This window comes from Orycteropus afer, unplaced genomic scaffold (assembly GCF_000298275.1).
Source record: "Orycteropus afer afer isolate SDZICR_OR568_19922 unplaced genomic scaffold, OryAfe1.0 scaffold00333, whole genome shotgun sequence".
Lineage (NCBI taxonomy): Eukaryota > Metazoa > Chordata > Mammalia > Tubulidentata > Orycteropodidae > Orycteropus > Orycteropus afer.
Genome location: NW_006921920.1, coordinates 2078258 through 2096994, shown reverse-complemented (window position 1 = coordinate 2096994; position 18737 = coordinate 2078258). Strand labels below are relative to the sequence as shown.

Sequence of the window (18737 nt, the reverse complement as noted above, 5' to 3'; positions counted from 1 at the left end):
GGGCAATCCTACTTCTGTAGTGATACTGCCTCGGAAACCCAAGGAGGGGTCGCTATGAGTCGGGGCCAACTCGACGGCACATAACAACAACAACACTTGGCAATATCCAAGCTGTCATGCCATCAGGACCGCTGCCAGACCACAGTTCCATATGTCTCTTTTTTGTGTTCTCATGCAAATTCTTCTGCTATTTGGAGTTTAGTTCGCTTCTATATCCTTTCCTGCAAGGCTCCTGGGTCCAGGATTATCTTCTGTATCTGCATTAATTGGTTCCCATTTTCTTTGTTGAACAGTGTCTGTGCAGTGTTTCTGCCTTTTCCACCATCTTACCAGAACTCCTTCTCCCTATTCTTGATAGGGCAATGGAAAAGGAATCTTTTAAACCAAGTCCAGTACTCAAATAAGGGTATGTAATTTTCTGGCTAAAGAAAATATATTCATGAAATATTATTAATGAAATTTATATATATAGCATATATACTTGATAGACTGGTGATATAAACCCACCAGCCACTCCTCAGAGGGAAGATTGGGCAATCTACTTCTTTAGAGATACTGCCTCTGAAATCCAAGGAGGGTTCACTCTGAATTGAATTGACTTGGTGGCAATGACTTTGGTTTGGTTTGGTATATATTTGATATGATACTCAGTTTCTAAATAAATATGTTTGACCAATCATAAAGTTAGAAGATAACTGAGAGGGGTAAATAACTGCTGAATAACAGCACTTCCCTTTTCCTAGGGGGCTAATAAAACACCCTGTTATATAGAAATATTTATATTTAGACACAAATCCCAAGTTTAAAAAGAAATTTCCAGTTACTGTCTGAACATAATGGTGAGGAAAGGAAAATGATAATGTGAGCATTTCATACACTCTTCACAAATTCTTACATGCACAATCTTCATTCAGCAGGAGTTTGAGGAAAGCAGGTGCTCTTTTTAAAAATGATACTGTCAAGGTCACTTCTTCTCCAGCATTCCGAAGAACTTGAACCTAAAAGTAAAATAAAATAAAACTTTTACCACTAACTTAATGTTTATAAAATTCCATATATGATAACCAAGAAATGAAATGATTAGTCATCTTATCCACCTACTGGCCAGGAACATTTTATGACAAATCCCAAACCAAAAAAAAACAAACCTACTGTTGCTGAGTCAATTCTGACTTATAGCAATCCTATCGAACCAGAGTAGACTAAACTCCAACTAGTAGAAGAACCTGCATGAAAACATCAATAAAGGCGATAAACAGAGCTGTGGACTGTTAGTGATCCTGACAGCATGGACAGCTTGGATATTGCCAAGTGGTGTTCAGACCTAAAAATCAGCCCTGCTGGACAGGGACTTCATGGAAGACTGCCCTGGTGGCTGTTGAATAAAAGAGAAAGCAGCCAAGAGGGAGAATGGCTGAGCTGTGGACATTTGCCTGTCTGGAGGGCACAGCCATTTTGAATATTTGCAAGTGTTTTGACCATTTTCCATATTAAAATGGCAGTTCTCTCAAATTCCAGCTACTTAGGAATAAGCTCCATTTGCTGGGTATCACAAGGACATTCTGGACACTGAGAAATGGAAAGGTGCAACATTAACTTATTATTCGTATTACTTATTCTACTTACCTCCCACACTCACTTGGTGAACAGACTCCCACTCACCTTCTGGGCCAGTAGGAAATCCATTCCAGTCTGAGTACTCTGATGGATCCTAGGTGCCCTGTACCACCCTGCCCAGATTTTTTTTTTTTAAAGTTTGTTTTTGTCTGTTTCAAAATAATAATTATTATCATTTCTTTTTTCATCCTATTACTATTCTTTCTTCTACCCTTCCCAGGTTCTAGTTTTCAGCTTTTTGTGTCTTCTCTTTTCCTCATTCCCATTTTTTCTCTTTTTTCTTTTTTGTGGTTCTTCCCAATTCTGGTTTTAGTGTTTTCATTTTCTCCATTTTTTTCTTCATTATTCTCCTACTCTCCTTCTTTTCTCGTATTCCTCCCTCCCCAGCTCCCCAGATATTGCAGGGGTTTTTTTCCCCCAACTAATGTTTTTCCTTTTTTCTGTTCATACATCTTTTGGCATTTTAAAATATTTCTTTAAATATTTCCTATAATTTATTGCCTTTCTTTTTTTCTTTTCTTTCTTTTTTCTCTTTTTGGTGAATATCCCTGTGTTTTTATGCAGGTTTTTTTTTTTTCCTCCACTTTTTTTTTGCTTTTTTGATAGATTTTTTTTTTTTTTTTGTCTGAGTAGGAGACAGCAAACATGTCCATATAACCCAACCACACCCACACCTCATGCAGCCCTACTTACTGAGTGAAGGCCACCACCGCCTTCTGCACCAACTGGCCAATGATACACAACCACCAATAAGAGCCTAACTCACCCTTAACTGCTCTTCACAAAGAGTTAACAGAGATCTTTGCAGCCACTCTTATTCTCTATCACATCTGACAGGAGAAGGTGGTGAGTGCATAAGTGCTGCCAATGGCAACTACTGAATAGAGAAGCACATTATTCTGCTTCCTCAGCTATATTCAGGGGAAAGAAGAAGAAGACGAAGAAGAAGAAGAAGAAGAAGAAGAAGAAGAAGAAGAAGAGGAGGAGGAAGAAAAGAAAATGAGGGTGAATCACTTTACCATACAATCTCCAGTTAAATATGAACACAACAATGTCACAATGTCTTGGAGACAACAGACTATGAAAGTTCACACAAAGAAGCAAGATAAAACGGGAGAAACAAAGGAGCAGGATAGAAACCAAGAACAAATCACTGAGGAAGAAGCAGCATTGGAACTCCCTGATAAGGAATTCAAAAGAATTATATTTAGGTACCTTCAATGGATTGAGAGACAGATCAAGAGAAACACTGACAAAATTGAGGAAAACACAGCAAAAATCCTATTACAACTTTGAAAGACAATACAAGAACAAACTGACAAAATAAATGAAACAATCAAAATGATACAAAATCTGCAGATAGAAATTCAGTAGATTAATAAAAAATTCCAAAAATAGATAACACTTTGGAAGGGAAAGGAGTAGAATTGAACCAATGGAAGACAGAATTAATGAGATTGAAGGCAAAACCTCAATACTTCTTTGGAAAGGGATCAATCAGAAAAAGATCAAAACAAAATGAAGAAAGCCTAAGATTCATGTGGACTACTATCCAAAGGAATAACCTATGTGTAGTCAGAATTACAGAACAGGAAGGGAAATATAAAACTAGAGAGAAAATTGTTCAAGATTTGTTTGAAGAAAATGTCCCTGATATGATGAAAGATGACAATGTTTCCATTCAGGAAGTCCAATGAACCCCAAACAGAATGGACCCCAAAAGAAAATCACCAATATATATCATCATCAAACTCACCAAAACCAAAGCAAAGAAAGAATCCTGAGAACGTCATAGGAAAAATTACCTAAAAAGGAAAACCAATAAGACTAAACTCTGATTTCTCAGAAGAAACCATGTAAGTGAGACGGCAATGGGATGGTATATATAAAATTATGAAAGAGAAAAATTTCCAACCAAGAACTATGTACCCAACAAAATTGTCCCTCAAATATGATGGTGAAATTAGGAACTTTCCAGATAACCAGAAATTAAGGGAATTTGCTAAAACCAGACTAACCATAAAAGAGATAATAAAGGGAGTACTTTGACCAGAGAACCAATAATAGCAAACAACTGACTATTAATACACAAGATGACATAACCCAGAAACCAACACAGCTATGGAAATATCAAAAGTAAAATAAGCTTACAAGATTGTAAACAGGGAACCAGAGAAATCAATTGGCAAATGAGAAGAACTACCAATCAAAAAGAGGGAAAAAATAATGTAGTTACAGAATTTCAAAATGGTGATGAATTGAAGAGAGTTGCAAGATAGAATGGACTGTTCTAAACTTAGGGAGAAAATTATAAATCACAGAGTAACTTCAATGAAAAATGATAAACTTTCACATCACAATAAAAAAAGACAAGAAGCACAAATATCTAGCAAATACTAAACAACAGGAACAAAAGAAATGATAACATGATTTATAAACAAAATGAGCTCAGCACAGAAAATTATATGGAACAAAGAAGCCAGGAACACCACAAGAAAACATAAAACAAAATGAGAGCAACAAATTCATATTTATAGATAATTTTTCTGAATGTCAATGGTTAAATGCACCACTCAAGAGAGGGAGAGTTGCAGAATAGATAAGAAAACATAACCCATCAGTATATTGTCTACAAGAGACACACTTTAAAGACAAAGAAAAAATAGACTAAAAATCGAAGGTTGAAAAAAGATATATCAAGCAAATGGGAACCAAAAAAGAGTAGAAGTGGCAATATTGCTGGCAATACTGATAAAATTGACGTTAAAACAAAAACCACTGTAAGAGACAAGGAAGGACATTACATAGTGATTAAAAGATCAATCAAACAAGAATATATAATGATAAAATTATCTATGGACCCAAAGAAAGAGCCCCAAAATACATAGAACAGACTTTAACGGAATTGAAAAGGCAAATAGAAAACTCCACAGTTATAGTAGGAGGCTTTAATACACCACTTTCAATGAAAGATAGAACAACTAGAAAGAAACTGAAAAAAGATGCAGAAGAACTAAATAATTGTTGTTGTCATGTGCTCTCAAGTCGGACCCGACGCATAGCAATCCCTTCTTGCATTTCTGAGGCAGTATCACTATAGAGGTAGATTGTCCAACCTTTCTTCTGAGGAGTGGCTTGTGGGTTTGAACCACCAGCCTTCTGGTTAGCAGTCAAGTGCCCTATGCACTTCCAGAGCTCCTACTTTCAATGAAAGATAGAACTGAAAACTCAAAAAAGATGCAGAAGAACTAAACAATACAATCCATCAACTTGACTTTATAGACATCTACAGAGCACTTCACCCAACAATAGCAAAATGTTTCTTCTTTTCCAGTGCGTATGGAACCTTCTCCATGATAGACCATAGGTTAGACCATAATGCAAGTCCTAATAAATTTAAAATCATTGAAATACAGAAAAACATCTTCTCAGATCACAATGCTATAAAATTGGAAATCAACAATAGGAAGAGCAACAGAAAAAAAGAGAAAATACATGGAAACTGAAAAACCCTCCTTAAGAAAAACTAGGTAATAGAAGAAATAAAAAATGAAATTAAAAATATTATTTGAATCAAATGAGAATGAAAATACAACATACCATTATCTCTGGGTCACAGCAAAAGAAGTGATCAGAAGTCAATTTATAGTAATAAATTTAAAAAAAAAAAAAAAAGAAGAAGAAGAAGAAAGGACCAAAGTCAACATCTTGAACAAACATTTCCAAAAAATTAGAAAAAGAAAAGCAAGAATAGTCTACAGAAGAAAGAAAATAATAAAGATCTGAGCAGAAATAAATGAAAGATACAATAGAAAGACAATAGAAAAAATAAACAAGATCACAGTTTTTTTTTTTTTTTTTTTTTTTTTAAGATTAAAACATTGACAAACCACTGGCAAATTTAACAAATGAGGGAGAGAACACAAATAACACAAATAAGAAACAGATTGGGTGAATCACAACAGAACCAACTAAAATAAAAAAGAAAATATTGGGATACTATTAAGGACTTCACTCCAACAACTTTGAAAATGTAGAAGAAATGGCTAGATTTCTAGAAACATGCTACTTACCTAAACTAACACAACTGAGGTGGAAAAGTTGAATGGACCCATAACAAAAGAAGAAGAAATTGAACAGGTCTTTAAAAAAATTACCAAGAAAAGAAGTCCTGGCCCAGACATTTTCACTGGAGAATTCTACCAAATGTTCAGAGAACTGACACCAATCCTGCTCAAACTATTCCAGAATATAGAGAAGGATGGAATTCTCTCAAAGTCATTGTGTGAAGCAAGCATAACCTTGCTAAAAAATGCAGGCAGAGACATCAATAAAAGTGAAACTACAGACCAATAACCCTCATGAAAATAGACACAAACATCTTCAACAAAATCTGAGACAATAGATTCCAACAATATATGAAAAAAAAATAAAATCATGACTAAGTGGTGTTTATATCAGGTATGCAAGGATGGGTCAGCATTAGAAAAATCATCAACATCATATCCATCACATAAATAAAACAAAGGAAAAGAAACACACAATCATATCAATTGATGCAGAAAAAGCATGTGATAAAATCCAACACCCATTTTTAATCAAAATTATCAGCAAAATAGGAATAGAAGGAACATTCCTTAACCTAATAAGGGGCATACATGCAAAGCCAACAGCCAACATTATTCTTAATGGAGATAGACTGAAACCATTCCACTTGCGAACAGGAACCAGGCAAGGCTGCCCTCTATCACCACTTCTATTCAACATTGTACTGGAAGTCCTAGCCAGGGCAGTAAGGCAAGAAAGGGAAATCAAAGGCATCCAGATTGGTAAGGAAGAAGTCAAACTATCCCTATTTGCTGATGATATGATCCTATACCTAGAAAACCAAAGACTCTGTAAAAAAAAAAAAAAACCTACTGAAACTAATTGAGACATTTAGCATAGTGGCAGGATACAAGATTAACATACAGAAATCAGCTGGATTCCTCTACACTAGCAAAGAGATTGCTGAAAAAGAAATAAGGAAATCAATACCATTTACAACAGGTACCAAAAACATCAATTTCCTCCAAGAAAAATAGGGGCAAATTAGAACAACAGTGCAACACACTGCCTTCGAGTTGGGTCTGATCAATAGCGACACGTCCTTGGATTTTCCCAGGCAGTTTCACTATGGAGGTAGATTGCCTAACCTTCCTTCTGAGGAGTGGCTGATGAGTTTGAACAGTCAGGCTTCTGGTTAGCAGTCAAATTTCTTAGGCAAATTAGGAGCCCTAATATATGGCATAAATAGACTATCAAGCATAACCCAAAATACACAAAGAGCAGAAGATAACTTAGATGAATGAGACATTCTTAAAATTAAAATTTTTATGTGCTTCCAAAGACTTCTTCAAAAGAGTCAAAAGAAAACCTACAAATTGGGGAGAAAAAAAATTTGGGAATGACATATCTGACAATGGGCTTATCTTTAACATGTATAGAAAACTCCAACATATCAACAACAAAATGACAAATAATCCAATTAAAAATGGACAGAGGCATGAATAGACACTTCACCAAAGAGGATACTTGGGTGGCCAACAACCATATGAAGAAATGCTCACAATCATTAGCCATTAGAGAGATACAAATCAAAACAATGAGATACCATCTTGCCCCAGCACTAATAGCAAATTTCAACAAGATAAAATAACAAGTGCAGGCAAGGATGTGGAGAAATTGGGATTCTCATAAACTGCTGCTAGGACTGTCAAATAATATAACCACTGTTGAAAACAGTATGCCAATTCCTTACAAAGTTGGAATTAGAAATACCATTTGAACCAGAAATTCCATTACTAGGTTATGTATCCTAAAGAAGTGAGAGCCAGGACAAGAAATAATATATGCACACCCACGTTCATCAGAGCACTATTAACAATACCAAAAAGATGGAAACAATCTCAGTACCTGTCAACAGAACAATGGGTAACCAAACTATGTTACATACACACAATGGAATACTATGTAAGCCTAAAGAACAATGTAGAATCTGCAAAACACAACATAACATGGATGAACTTGGAGGACTGTTGGGGACCAAGAAAAAGACTCCCAAAAGAACATGATTGCAAGGCACATGTTCTAATTACAGTGAAGAGATGACAAGGCCTCTCTTGTGATTGAGTGTTTGCTTTTAGAGATGGCAAGGTCTCTCTCACTGTTAAATACTTAATTGTCAAAACATCAAATAATAAAAGTAAGTTTTTTTCCTCCATTTTTTTTTTTTATCTTATTGGGATATTTCATACTTTGTATCACTGTGTCCTAGTAAACATTTATCGTTTTACACTCCTTATTCCTGAGGAGATTTCTGTGATTGTTTTAATGACCACCTGTTGTCCTTGAGCACGCAGAGGAGTAAAACTTTAGTTCTGTAGAGAATAAGCTGATTATATGACTTTCAAAACTAATGACGTAATCATGTACAAACATATAAATAAAGTAGAACAAAGGCATCAGGGGTCGTTCCCGCAGAACATGCAGGGTGTCCGCCTGGCCTCTGTTCCTGTAAAATAATAATAAAGAAAACCATTAATCCTTTCATGTCACTTCATTTCGTGACCTGTGCGGTTTTGCCGGCCGGGGCAATTGGCAACCGAACAGGGACGTGGAGTGGATTGGCAGCAGCGCTAGAGAGGACACCCCACTTGAAGAAAAGTGGAACTCCGTACGAGAAAAGAAAAAGGGTGAGTGTGGTGAATTAAATAAATCTTCTTTAAGCCAGGCTAACATGGGGGATTCAGAATTTCATGAAAGAGATCGTTATATTTCTGTTCTTAAAACATTAGTTCAAGCTAGAAGTTTTTCAGTGTTTAAAAAGGAATTCTGGTAGCATAGTGCTGAAGGCATTTGACGGCTAACCAGAAGGCTGGCGGTTCAAACCTACCAGCCACTCCTCAGAAGGAACGTTGGGCAATCCTACTGCTGTAGTTATACTGCCTTGGAAACCCAAGGAATGATCACTATGAGTCAGGGCCACTCGACGGCAAATAACAACAACAACAAAAAGGAGTTAGAGGAATTTTTGCAACGTGTAGATCACTGTTGCTCTTGGTTTCCTCTGGAAAGAACCATTGAATTAACAGTTTGGGAGAACATCAGTCAACAAATAAATAAGCATTTAAAAGAATGTGGGCCGGATGATTTTACAGAATGTATATTTTCTATTTGGAGTATCTTAAAACTGTGTTTAGAATTAGATAAGGGAATAAGTGTGGGCATAGATCCTAAAGTGGGAAAGGAGAAAAATGTAGATACAGATTAAAAATTAAAAGAGTTAAAATTACAAGAAGAAATAGTTAAACAGAAGTTAGAAACTGAACCCTCAGAAGTTAAGGAAGAGAAGTTATATCCTTCTTTAAATCCATCTTTAAGTCAGACAAAAGCTTTTTTAAATCCTTTTTTAAATCAGACTGTTTCAACTGCAACTGTGCTTGCTAACACTTGCTCTCCTCCACCTTTTAACCTTTTCCCTCCCTCGGGGAGGCAATGTAACTGTTTATCATCTACGGTGCCTCCTTTATCACCTATATAAGCTATGGTGCAAAAGGCGAGGGCCATGGATGAGGACATTCCATTAGAATTAAAACATGTTTTTTTTTTTTTCCTTAACAGAATACATAAATCAGCAGTCTAATCAACAGATGTGAGAACATAAAACATTTTCTTTTAAAACTCTTAAAGATTTGAAACAAGCTGCTGCTACCTATGGGCCAACAGCACCGTTTATAAAAACCTTAATAAAAACCATTGCTCAAAAAGTTTTGTGCCCTTATGATTGGTATATGCTGGCTAAAACTGCATTAGAAAGAGGAGATAATTGATTCAGAGGCTAGGGCTTTTGGTTACACCCAGCCAAAGGCCCAAGGCTGTATGCCTAAAATGGGTAGGTTATCAAGGTAAAGAGATGGACCTGGAATGTTTTTAAAAAGATTATGTGTTTTGGATTATGTGTTTATCTAAATGTACTATGGTTATTAAATGTTCTCATACTTGCTTGTACATTAGAAATGATTATGGGGTATGTGGATAACAGCGTGTAAGTCTGCCTTTAGCCAATATTTGATTGGATGTGTTAAAAGGGGAAATAGAATTTGGCCAGAAGAAACACAGGCTTTTGTTTCAAACTCTGTGTGTTGATCTTAGGTAGAAAACCTGAGCCCCACACAGTACTACTGATGAAATAGAAGATTTATATTTGAATAAGGACCTGAAGGAAAAAAAAAAAAAATGACTGTTTAAATTTTTGAATTTCAAGCAAGCAGATAGGCTTTGGGTACATCAAAGCAGGAAAGACATGGTCCATGAGAGAAACCCCTTCGAGGACTAAAGGTTAAAAGAAGCCAGTGAGTAGTGAACTTTTATGTTACTTGCTTGTGACCACCTGAGTGGAAATGGGGGAAGTGCAGCAAAGAAGAAATGGGCTGAGTTTGGTCCTCTTTAACCTAGGCCATGGAGGCTGGGGATGAGAGGAAGGGCTGGCTGGTCTGAAGTACAAGCATTTGTGAACCTACGGGCATTGAGATAGTCCTTAAGGACTGAAGATGTGAGAGAAGGTGCTGGCTGGTCTGAAGTGAAGGGAACAGTGTGACTCCCAAACTTGGCAGCTGGTACCCATGACCTCGATGGGATGGCTAGTGCTGAGCTGACCAGAACCTGACCAAATGAAGAGGAAGATGTTTGACACTGAGCTGGTGTTAAGTTGCTGCAATTTGATGGCTTGAGCTGGGCTGGACTTTGCTTGTTTATGGATCCAGATGCCTGAAGTTTCCAAGTAGAACAGAAGATTCTCCAGAGAGAAAGAACAATGCTTGTCTCCTCAGAGTACTAGTTTGATAGAGATGGGCAAATTAGAGATTGACTATTTAAAATTGGGGGAGATAAAGGCATGAAGTAGCTTGTTTACATGCTTTCATGGGTGTGGTTGATCTTAAACTAATGGTGAAAGGGATGTTAATTTTTGAAGTATAAATGGTATAATGGCTAGAAAAGCCAGGGGGTGGCTTGTGGTGTAGTAAATGGTGGAATTTGCTGTGAGTAACTGAGGAGCTCCTGATTGTAAAAGTTATCCACCTGGGGTGTTTCTATTGGGAACAACACAAAGTAATGTTCTGGGAAGTTTGCTCTCTTTCAGGTGCTTAGAATTCTGATGCTATGATTGGCTAGTTTGGCCACACTGCCAGGCTCAAAAGGAGGCCTCCTAGAGTCAGAACTATCTCTGACTGCTGGCTGAGAAGGATGTACTGCTGAAAGAGACATGCACTCCTGGGAAAGAGACACAAGAGACACACATTGCTGAGAGAGACACCGAGGGACATGCCCTGCCTGGAGAGAGAATGTGAGAGAATGTTGGCTGAGAGACGGTGGGCTGAGAAAGACTGAGCGTTTTTCCTGGGCTTGGATTGTAGCCTGTTGCTTTCCTGATGAGTCCCATGGTCTGTGTGGCCATTGCAGTGAATTGTCGAGCCCAGTAGAGGTGTGGTGGGTACTGCAGGAGGAACAGTTGGTGTCAAGTTTGGTGAAAGGTCTGGAGGAAGGTAGCCTCACAGTAATGGGCCTTGAGCTACTGATAGTGATTCAGTTTTCCTCTTGTGGGTTAGAGGAGGTAAGAAGATATGGCTTCCCTGCCCCTTTAACAACCCCAATCAAGTTGTAAACACTATATTTAATGAATTTAAGAAACTTAACCCTTTGGAAAATATTGCTACTTTTCTATACCACCTTTTACCACATGTTGTAATGTTTTTAATTGCATTATTTGTTATTCTTTGGGTTCTAATATTAATATCTCAAGTAATTCAGTCTTTGACTAAAGAAGTACACCTACTGCATTTTAAAAAATAAAAAAGGAGGATATGTTGGGGACCAAGAAAAAGACTCCCAAAAGAACATGATTGCAAGGCACATGTTCTAATTACAATGAAGAGATGACAAGGTCTCTCTTGTGATTTAATGTTTGCTTTTATAGATGGCAAGGTGTCTCTCTTAAGTATCTGTTAAATACTTAATTGGCAAAACATCAAAGTATTAAACTTAGATGTTATTCCCCATGTTTTTTATCTTATTGGGATGTTTCATACTTTGTGTCACTGTGTCCTAGTAAACATTTATCGTTTTACACTCCTTATTCCTGAGGAGATTTCTGGATTGTTTTAATGACCACCCATAGTCCTTGAGCACATAGAGGAGTAAAACTTTAGCTCTGTGGAGACTAAGCTGATTGTATGACTTTCAAAACTAATGACATAGTCATGTACAAACATATAAATAAAGTAGAAAAAAGGCATCAGGGGTCACTCTTGCAAAACATACAGGGCATCCTCCTGGTCCCCATTCCTATAAAATAATAATAAAGAAAACCACTAATCCTTTCATGTCACTTCATTCTGTAACCTGTGCGGTTTTGCCAGGTGTGGCAGAGGACATATTGCTGAGTGAAATAAGTTAATCACAGAAGGAGAAATATTTTATTAGTCTGTTATTGTAAAAAGTGAAGGAAAATATTGTATATGGAAAGAAATTTTCTTTGTTGGTTACCAGGGGTGGGAAGGGAGGGGAGGGAACACTGCTGGAGAGTTGGAGAAAAATACTGATTTGGGTGAAGAGAAGGACAATGTACTCAAATATGAGTGATCAACACAGTGGCATTGAGGAAGAGGAAGGTGTAGAGAGGTTCATGAGAGGTAAGGACAACAAAGATGGACCCTTTTGCACATACAGTACTGCATTGTCAGTGAAGGCAAACACTGATATATGAGTGGATGGGTGGGTGAACAGGCTGAACTATTAGGTATGTGTATGCAGGGGGAAGTGTGCCCATGACCATGTGTTGGGTTGGCAGAAAATGTTCTCCAAGTGTAGGTTCTTTAAGAATTCCCAGGTATATTGTATACCTTATAAGGGACAAGTTTGTAGTCGCTTCTTGGCCACAGCCAACTACCCAGAGGAAGCAAATAGTTGGACCTGTGGGCTCAGAACCATGATTACAGGGGACATTGAGTTCAATTGGCATAACATATTACACAAAATCATAGTTCCACATCCTACTTTGGCAAGTAGTGACTGGGATCTTAAAACCTCGCAAGCAGCCATCTACATGCAACAATGGGCCTCTTTTCATCCAGAGAAACAAAGAATGAAGAAATCCAGACATGCATGGAAAAAATTAGTTTGAGTGACAGGTGCACCATGTGATCCTCAGCCTATATAACTATGAGACCAGAAAAACTAGATGGTGCATGGCTAGCACTGTCAACCACTCAGAGTGGGATCTATCTAGGAGATCCTAGATAGAGTGGGAGAATAATGTGGCACAAAACTCAAAGTCATTAAAAAAAAAAAAAAAAGAATAGAAAAAAAAAGGGGGACCAGTTTTGCTGGTCTGATAGAGCCTTTTGAAACCCCTGAGACTATGGCCCTGTTCTGATTACCTAGTGCCTCTCTGACAAGAATAAATCACAAATGGGATGGGTTTAATAAACAAGAGTTTATTCTTATAATTTGGAGGCTTTAAGTCTGAGTTCAAAATGCCAGGCTCTAGGGGCTGTGTGAGAGGCCCTCAGCCTTGAGCTTCAGCTCTGTCTGTTGCTCCTGGCCTACTGAAGCTAGAGGCATCTCTTCACTCTGCCAGCTACTGGCTGCTGAGGCTAACAAGCCCAAGATAGACAAATAAAATGGCACAGTTTCAATGTTACCAAATCACACCACAGGCCATTCATTCAAGTACACTGTAAGTGTCAAGGTCAGCAGAGTATGGCAGGCTGCTGATCAATGACATGGCTACATGCAGGTTCCAAGCTTGCCATGAGCTAGAGACTATCCCCAAGGTTTCCTCTTATTTACGGGAAGCAGACCACATCCCAAGGGCAGCTACTCAGCTGCTTGTGGTAGATCGCACTGTGGAGATGATTGCCTGTCTCATCATGGGGAATAACTAACACCAGGTACCCATCCACTCAACCAGGCCCAGCCAAGTTGACACACAAATGTTAAACCAGGCCCCTAGCTGCCCTTCAAGTCTGGAACTGAACCCACCTCTATGGCTTCCAGCCAAACAAAATTCAGGCATATGAGCTGAATATTTATATTAGGTAATACACTCCTTGGAGTGATCAATCATGGAAGAATAGAAGGGTTGTGTATGCACAAAGAGACAGCTCAGGGAGCAGGAGTACATGGGAGGGAAGGACACAGGGAAGAATGGCTATGGGGAGGAAGTGGGAAGAGATATGCTGCATTGTGGGAGATTAGAGTCAATGTTATGAGACAAAGTGTATGTGAACTGCTGTATGGAAGTTGAATTTCCTCTGTAAACTTTCACCCAAATCACAATAAAAAGTTTTTTAAAAAATGGAAATTGTAAACGCCAAAAAATACAATATCAGGGACAAAAAAATAAATAAAAAATACATGATGGATTGCCTCAATAATATAGTAGAGATATGAAAGAAAAGAATCAGGGCAGTGAAACTATGATACTATCAATTGTGGATTTATCAAACCCATAGGACTGAACAAAACAAATTATGAATCCTAACACAAAATATGGATCTTAGTGAATAAAAATATATTGATATTGGTTCATCAATTTCAATAAATGTACTACAAAAGTAAATATCAGCAATAGGAGAAGCAATGTTTAAAGGAATGGGAGGTGTATGGGAAGAGTACTTTCTGTGCAGTTCTGTAAGCTAAAAGTGCTCTAAAAATGTAAGTCTACTAAAATCACACATACACAAACTGAATAAAAAGGAAATAACAATAATAAAAATATATTTATAATAATAATAATAATAATAATAACAATAATAAAAAATGTATGGGTTATAGGTATCCATTCATTGTCCAGCTCTTGAGTTGTGGTGTTGGTGAAGAATACTGATAGTACCAAAGACTTCCAAAAGAACTAGCAAATCTATACTGGAGGAAGTGCAGCCACAATGCTCCTTGGAAGCAAGAATGGCCAGACTTCATTTGACACACTTTGGTCGTATTGTCAAAAAAGACCATTCTCTGGAGAATGATAGTGTGCTTGGTAAAATGAAGGGTCAATGAAAAAGGGGAAGGCCCTCAATGAGATGGACTGACACAGTGGCTACAATGATGGAATCAGACATAGTGGGCATTATGAGGCTGGCACGGGACCGGGTGGTGTTTCATTCTGTTGTGCATGGGGTCGCTATGGATCGGAGTCAACTTGATGGGACCTAACAACAACAATGACAATTGTATATCTAAGGGAGAAGTAAAAAAATAAAAATCTTGAAGTAGATTTCACAAGTTATAAAATGTCAACTAATTTTTTTTTTTACTACAAATACAAATACAAAACTATATAAATTCTTCACTACTTCTCTGTAAGTTTGTCATACTGTGGTGGCTTGCATTATTACTGTGAGGCTGAAGGTGATGCAACAGGTATTTCTAATAACAGCAGAGTCACTCACAATGGACAGATTTCAAAAGAACTTGTAGACTAAGACAGACTGGGAATAAAGATGGAGCCATCCACTTCTTAAAGAACTAGCCAGTGAAAACATTATGAATAGTTATGAAACACTGTCTAATATATTACTGGACAACTTTATGAATAGCCCTAAAACATTGTCTGATATACTTTCAGAAGATGAGGCTCTGAGGTCAGAAGTCACTCAAAACATGACTAGGGAAGAGCTGCCTCCTTAAAGCAGAGAGAACCTTAATGACGTGGATGGAATAAACCTTTTGGGACCTCCATTTGTTGATGGGTATGACTCGAGTGGGAAGAAACAGCTGCAAACATCCATTAATAATTAGAATGTGGAATGTAAGAAGAAGTATGGATGTAGGAAAATTGGATGTTGTCAAAAGTGAAATGGAATACATAAAGATTGATATCCTAGGCATTAGTGAGATGAAATGGACTGGTTTTGGCCATTTTGAATCAGACAATCGCATGATCTACTACACAGGGAATGACAAATTGAAAAGGAATGGCATTATATTCATCCTTAGAAATATGTTTCAATATCTATTCTGAAGTACAATGCTGTAAGTAATAGGATAATATCCATATACCTACAAGGAAGATCAGTTAACACTACTATTAAATAAATTTGTGCACCAACCACTAGAACCAAAGATGAGGATATTGAAGATTTGTACCAAATTCTGCAGTTTGAAATTGACCAAACATGAAATCGAGATGTGTTGATTATTACTGCTGATTGGAATGTCAAATTTGGAAACAAGGCAGAATTACTGGGAGTTCACTCTCAAGATCATATGATAGAATTTTGCAAAACCAATGACTTATTTATTGCAAATACCTTTTCTCAACAAAAACAGTGACTATACACATGACACTCACCAGACAGAATACACAGATATCAGATCGATTACATCTGTGGAAATAGGCCATGGAGAAGTTTAATATCTTCAGCCAAAACAAGGCCTGGAATTGACAGTGGAACTGAGCATCAATTCCTCATAAGCAAGTTCAAGTTGAAGCTGAAGAAAATTAAAACAAGTCCATGAGGGCCAAAACATGAGCTTGATTATATCCCACCTGAATTTAGAGACCATCTGTAGAATAGATTTGATGCATTGAACACCAGTGTCCGAAAACCAGATGAATTGTGGGATGAAATCAAGAACATCATACATGAAGATGGCAGAAGGTCATTAAAAGGACAGGAAATGAAGGAAAGACCAAAATGGATATCAGAAGTGACTCTGAAACATGTTCTTGAGTGGAGAGTAGCTAAAGCAAATGGAAGAAATGACAAGATAAAAGAGTTGAACTGAAGATTTCAAAGAGCAGCTTGAAAGCAAAAAGTCAGCTATTATAATGAAATGTTCAAAGACCTGAGTAAGAAAACCAAAAGAGAAGAACATGTTTGACACTTCTCAAGCTGAGAAAATTGAAGAAAAAATGTAAGCCTCAAGTTGCAATATTGAAAGTCTATGGGCAAAATACTGAATGATGCAGGAAGCAGCAAACGAAGATGGGAGGAATACACACAGAATCACGGTACAAAAAATAATTGGTTTTCAATTATGTCAAGAGGTGGCATATGATCAAGAACCAATGGTATAGAAGGAAGAAGTTGAAGCTGCACTGAAGGAATTGGAGAAAAACAAGGCTCCAGGAATTGATGGAGTACCCAATGAGATATTTCAACTAATGGATGCTGCACTGGAGGCACTTACTCATCTATGCCAAGAAATTTGGAAGACAGCACCTAGACAACGGATTGGAAGAGGTCCATCTTTGTACCCATCCCAAAGAATGGTGATCCATTAGAATGTGGTAAATATCAAACAATATCGTAAATATCACACACAAATAAAATTTTGCTGAAGATAATTAAAAAATAGTTTCAGGAGTATACTGACAGGGAACTTCCATAATTGCAAGTTTGATTGAGGAGAGGATGTGGAATGAGGGATATCATTGCTGATGTCAGATGGATCTTGGCTGAAAGCAAAGGATACTGGAAAGATGTTTACTTGTGTTTTATTGACTATGTAAAAACATTCAACTTCATGGATCATAACAAATTATGGATAACAATGTGAAGAATGGGAATTCCAAAACACTTAATTTTGCTCATGAGGAACCTGTACATAGACCAGGAGGCTGTCATTCAGACAGAACAAGGAGATACCATATGGTTTAAAATCAGGAAGGCAGTGAATCAGAGTTGTATCCTTTCACCATATGTATTCAATCTGTATGTTAAGCAAACAATCTAAGAAGCTGTACTATATGAAGAAGAATGTAGCATCAGGATTAGAGGAAGACTCATTAACCATCTGAGATGTGCAGATGACACAACCTTGCTTGCTGAAAGTGAGGATGACTTGAAGCACTTACTGATGAAGATTAAAAACTAGAGTACCTAGTATGGATTACACCTCAATATAAAGAAAACAAAAATCCTTACAAATGGAGCAAAATAAACAACATGACAGAAAAGATTGAAGTTGTCAAAGATTTCATATGACTTGTTTCCACAATCAACACCAGTGGAAGCAGTAGTCAAGAAATCAGAAAATGTATTGCACCAGGCAAATCTGCTGCAAAAGAACTCTTTAAAGTGCTGAAGGGCAAACATGTCTCTTTGAAGACTCAGTGCACTTAACCCAACCATGGTGTTTTAAATTCCCTCAGGAAGCTTGAAAATGAATAAGGAAGACCAAAGAAGTGTAGATGCTTTTGAGTCGTGATGTTGGTTAAGAATACTGTAAGTACCAAAGACTGCATGAAGAATGAACAAATTTGTCCTGGAAGAAGTACAGATGCAATGCTTCTTGGAAGTGAGAATGTCGGATTATATCTCACCTACTTTAGTCATGTTGTCAGAATGAACCATTCTCTGGAGATGGATATCATGCTTGGTAACATGGAGGGTCAGCAGAAAAGGGGAAAGCCCTCAACGAGATGGATTGAAACAGTAGCTGCAATGATAGGCTCAAGTATACCAAGGATTGTGAGGCTGCCTCAGGACTGGGTGGTGTTTTTTTCTGTTGTACATAGAGTCCCGGTGACTTGTAGCTGACTTTGCGGCACATAACAACAAGAACAACAACATATAATTTCTAGTAACATTGGAGAAAATCTTCAGGACCTACTGTTGATTGAAATGTTATTAAACATGACACCAAAACATTACTCATAAAAGTGACAAATGATCAATTGGATTTCTTATAAATAAATAAATATATCATTTTACCAAAAAGCCTGTAAAAAGATGAAATAATTAAGTTTATGTAGGAGAAAATATGAAACAGCAGATCATTATCTAGAATACAGGTAGTCCCAGGGTTAGGAATATCTCACCAATAGATAACTTGCCCTAAAATGTTATATAAATTTGTCCTCATTTTGAAAGAACTGAACCCACTCCTACTAGCAGTGAATTAGTCATCAAAATCACCTTCACTTGCTGCATGCGTGTAGCATTTAAATCATTGAAAAGGCTTCAAATATTTTCTTGGAGCTCTGGTAGCATAGTGGCTAAGGCACTTGACTGCTAACCAGAAGGCTGGCAGTTCAAACCCACCAGCCACTCCTTGGAAGGAAGGTTGGG

At 37.3% G+C, this 18737-nt stretch overlaps 1 protein-coding gene across 1 annotated transcript in view; it reads right to left on the bottom strand.

The window, feature by feature from the left end:
* SNTG1 (syntrophin gamma 1) overlaps window positions 1–18737 on the bottom strand; it is a 747297-nt gene that overhangs the window by 584936 nt on the left and 143624 nt on the right. Inside the window, exon 7 of the mRNA XM_042782475.1 lies at window positions 896–998. Within this exon, the coding sequence (XP_042638409.1) occupies window positions 896–998 (103 nt within the window). The remainder of the gene's footprint in view (window positions 1–895; window positions 999–18737) is intronic.